This window comes from Alligator sinensis, unplaced genomic scaffold (assembly GCF_000455745.1).
Source record: "Alligator sinensis unplaced genomic scaffold, ASM45574v1 scaffold647_1, whole genome shotgun sequence".
NCBI classification, from domain to species: Eukaryota; Metazoa; Chordata; order Crocodylia; family Alligatoridae; genus Alligator; species Alligator sinensis.
Genome location: NW_005842952.1, coordinates 59,852 through 63,802, shown reverse-complemented (window position 1 = coordinate 63,802; position 3,951 = coordinate 59,852). Strand labels below are relative to the sequence as shown.

At 39.4% G+C, this 3,951-nt stretch overlaps 1 protein-coding gene across 1 annotated transcript in view; it reads left to right on the top strand.

Annotated features, from left to right (window-relative positions):
- Positions 1 to 3,951, top strand: part of NOTCH2 (notch 2) — a gene marked incomplete at its 5' end in the record, with an annotated part of 128,595 nt that overhangs the window by 69,655 nt on the left and 54,989 nt on the right. Inside the window, 2 exons of the mRNA XM_025192633.1 lie at positions 1,382 to 1,492; positions 3,714 to 3,906. Coding sequence (XP_025048418.1) covers positions 1,382 to 1,492; positions 3,714 to 3,906 — 304 coding nt within the window. The remainder of the gene's footprint in view (positions 1 to 1,381; positions 1,493 to 3,713; positions 3,907 to 3,951) is intronic.

Genomic DNA, 3,951 nt, shown 5'->3' with positions numbered 1-3,951 from the left:
TATAGTGAGAGGATGTGAGCTATGATTAAAAAAAAAAAAAAAAAAAAAAGGGGGGGGGGGGAACCTATGTATAGGATTTCATCAGCTTTGTTAGAGTATTGAAAGGCAAAATTATTTGCATGAAAATAAAAACTGTTTCAAAGGGGTGGACATGATATCAAAAAAACTTTTTGTTAAAAATTAGCTCCTGATGATTCCAGCAAGCGGATAGTCCAGTTGTAGTCAGTGGCACTATTTTTGTAAGTAAGACTATATTTAAGTATTGTTAGGCTCAGGACTCTGATTTTTCAGTCTTCTATTTTTTAGCTCTAGCATTGTTTCCAAATAGGATTCTGAACCATGAATGGCATTAGGAAAAGGCCAGTGTAAGTCAGTTAATTTTAAATTTTAATCTAAAATTGAAGAGCAGTTATTAAATTACCACATTTTCTCAAATATAACATGCACCTTTTTCCCAAAAAACAGCTGCTGGAAATTAGGGTGCATGGAAATTTAGTAATAGGAGCTTCTACTGCACAAGCTCAACTCGGGAAACGGAGGGGGATAAGAGAAAGTAATGCTGCATGTGCTGCACAAGGGGTTCCCTACCTGCTGGCTATGGTTGCTTTCTCTTTCCCCTAGCACAGGCTTATGCAGGAAAAGCTGACAGACTGCTGTGTGTTCACCCAGCTCAGCTCAAAAAAAAGAAGAGGCTTTGGGCATTTTTTGGCTTGGCAAGCAGCAGTACCTGCAGTGTCCTACAGCAAGGGGGTTAACAGAGCAGCCCCACAGTGTTTTGCGACTTCCCAACTGTAGTTGCTCATGTTTTCCTTGGGGAAAATACCATATTTATCAGTATTTTTAAGTAAATACCTTTTTGTCTTCATTCTGCTTTCAAAAACAAAGTGCATACTTTATTCAGGGGCATGTTGAATGTGAGAAAATATGGTAGTTTTACAACTAATCACCCTGGCTAAATGGACTTTAAATCATTCCATTTACTAACAAGAAAAATTATTAGTATCACCTTGATTTTAAATTGTTCCATCCTGTGAAGTGTTTTTCCATGAGAGCCATGCTCTGACCACCTAAGAGCCTGTTTTTAAAGGAGAAAAAAATCAGAACGGCCTTGCCTTGTGTCAAATATTGAGTCTGTTTTCCAGATGAATATTGTAGTTAATGTATTCCCAATGTGACCGATTCCTTATGCTGGGTGGCCAAATTCATCTATTACTCACTCACTCTTTGGATAGGTATTCTAATCATATAAGTCAACGTGTTATTTCTAAGCAGTTTGAGTACTTTAACTTGATTTTTTTCAGGAGACTTAATTTCAGTGTCATTGTTTTGTTAAATTGTGCCTGGATTTAATTGAATGCTACTTTTTTTTTTTTTTTTTAAGGAATGAACTGTGAGAATAATTTTGATGACTGTGCAAATAAACCCTGCGTTCATGGGACCTGTATAGATGGCATTAACCACTACAGTTGCATCTGCAACCCAGGAGTTACCGGTAAATCTTTCAATTGTCTTTAGTTTTGTTGTGAAGATTTTTGTTCCTGGATTTGATAGGCAGTGGTCCATTTGGTGGGTGTTCTTAGTGAATTTAATCTTAAATTTAATATTTTTTTGCCAGTGAACTAAAGAAATGTCATTCCTTTTGCCGTGAAGTGTCATTCTTACCATATAATTACTGTATTTACCTGAATCCAAGACAAAGGTCTTTTTCCCCATTTAATGTGTGTGCGGGGAAGAAGCCCTAGTCTTGGATTTGAATAAGAGGCAGAGGGGGCACAGGTGGATGCTGCAGCTCCAGCTTGGGGCCCCAGCCCAGGGTCTTGATTAGTCGGAGCTGCTGCCTGCCCCCCCTGCCGCCTCTGCCTGCCACCACTGCTTGCCCTCTAACTCTGGCAAGGCTCTGGCCCTGCTTTAGCCTGGGCCCCAGGGTCAGGCCGGAGCTGCCAACACCGACAGTACTTGGGAAGTGCATGTGCCCCCCCCAGTGTGGGGAGGGTGAGTTGGGCAGATGCTGCGGGGGACCAGGTACTGTGGTGGGGGGGAAAGTGGTGAGGGGGATGGGGAGCAAGTTTTGTGGGGCAGAGGTCAGGCCACTAGGCTCCCCTACTGACTGGCCTCCTTTCCCACCCTCCCCCGAACACTATGCCCCACTGCCACTCCTTTCCCTGTTGCAGCGGTGGAAGGAACAAATTTTAGATGACTCTCCAAAAATTAGATTCTGTACTTGGAAAATTATAACCAGTTTATACATTTTTCCATGTATAGGAATCTAATTATTTGGTTGGAGAAGTCATTTTAAATTCATAGTTGTCTTGCATTCAGGTCAGGATGTTAAGTCCAATCTTGAATCCATTCTTTGCAGCTTCACAAGAAATAGTAACTCAAAAAATCTCAGTGGATTTATTTACAGTTTATTTGTTGAACAAGAAGACTGACTACATCATGGTGAGGGGTTTTGATTAAATAGGGTTAGGGAATTTGGCCAGTTCTGTCTACAAAGTAAAATGTATTAATGTGCAAATGCAAATCATTCATTCAGTGTTATAGCATGTGCTAAGCTGCTGTTCAGCCTTATTATCACAAGGGCTTCACTATTTTCTACTCAGCCAGCGTACTGTTACACAGATGTTTACGTTCGATGAAACGAAAATTGTTTCGATGAAATGAATATTGTGAAAATTGTTCTGTTCTTATTAGAATCATAAGGGTTTGTATCCTGCAAGTATTAAACATAACTCTTCAATGGTCTATAATTTTTTTAAGCTGTATTAAGTATCACAGTAGATCAGCCCTAGACCTGCTCCTAGCATTTTAGGACCTTTTGTCAAAGAAGGCTGACGTGTGTGGTATGTTCTGTAAGTTGTATTGCATAATATGTTCATAAAATAATTGCAGGTGAAGCAATATGCTTGATACCTAGTTATGATATGATTTATTTTTACCATCATTAACTGAATGATTCCAGTTGGAAGTGTTCCATTTTTTTCTCTCACAATTTCCACCATAGGAGATTTTGCATATTTTATGCATTTCTATGGGCATCTTTGTGAACTTCCAACTAAAAGAAGGAAATTCCCTTTCTTGAAATTACAAACACATCCCAGTTCAACAAAATGGAGATCAAGGCATGGGCCTGACCACTCTTTCTTTGGGTCTCCCTTACTTTTGGGGCGCTTGATTGCCATTCAGTTAAATTCCTGCGTTTCTCTGAGAGAGGTGTGATTTTTTTTTTTTTTTAATACATCAAAGTGTTTGTCTTCGGCTCAGCCACTTGTCTGCAGCCTTACTTCTTGACTTGGATACATTCCTTTTCAAGCATGGAATGCCTTTTAATCTGTAGTAGTACCACAGCTATGGGAAGCCCTTTCTAGACTGTCAAGCATGTACCTTAAGGAACAGACAAAGGTTATGGGAACTGGGAAGTTGGATGGAGTTTTATGGAATTATTAAATACAAGTTTTGTTGCAATGTTTTCACATTTTCAAAAAGTGTATTAGATACAGGTGGTCTGCTTTTATGCCCCCAGCTTACAAAAATGCTAAATGGATTCAAATCCTGTTGATTTTTAAAACAGATAAAATTGTGATAACTTTCAGAATTGATCTCTTTATGCTGACTTGGCATTGACAGGCATCAAGATGCAGGGACTCGGTGTTCCTGCATGCATGCTGAGTACATCTATATAAGAAATAATTAACAAGTGATATTCTGTTTAGGTCCAAGATGTAATACTGATATTGATGAATGTATCTCCAGTCCCTGTCACAATGGTGGAACATGTGTCAATGAAATTAATGGATTTCGGTGTATATGTCCTGAAGGCTACCATCACCCCACCTGTCACTCACAGACAGATGAATGTCTTAATAACCCTTGTGTGCATGGCAACTGCACACATGACGTCAACGGGTGAGTTCTACATCATGTTAAGTACTTTGAGGTTTTTTGCAAAAA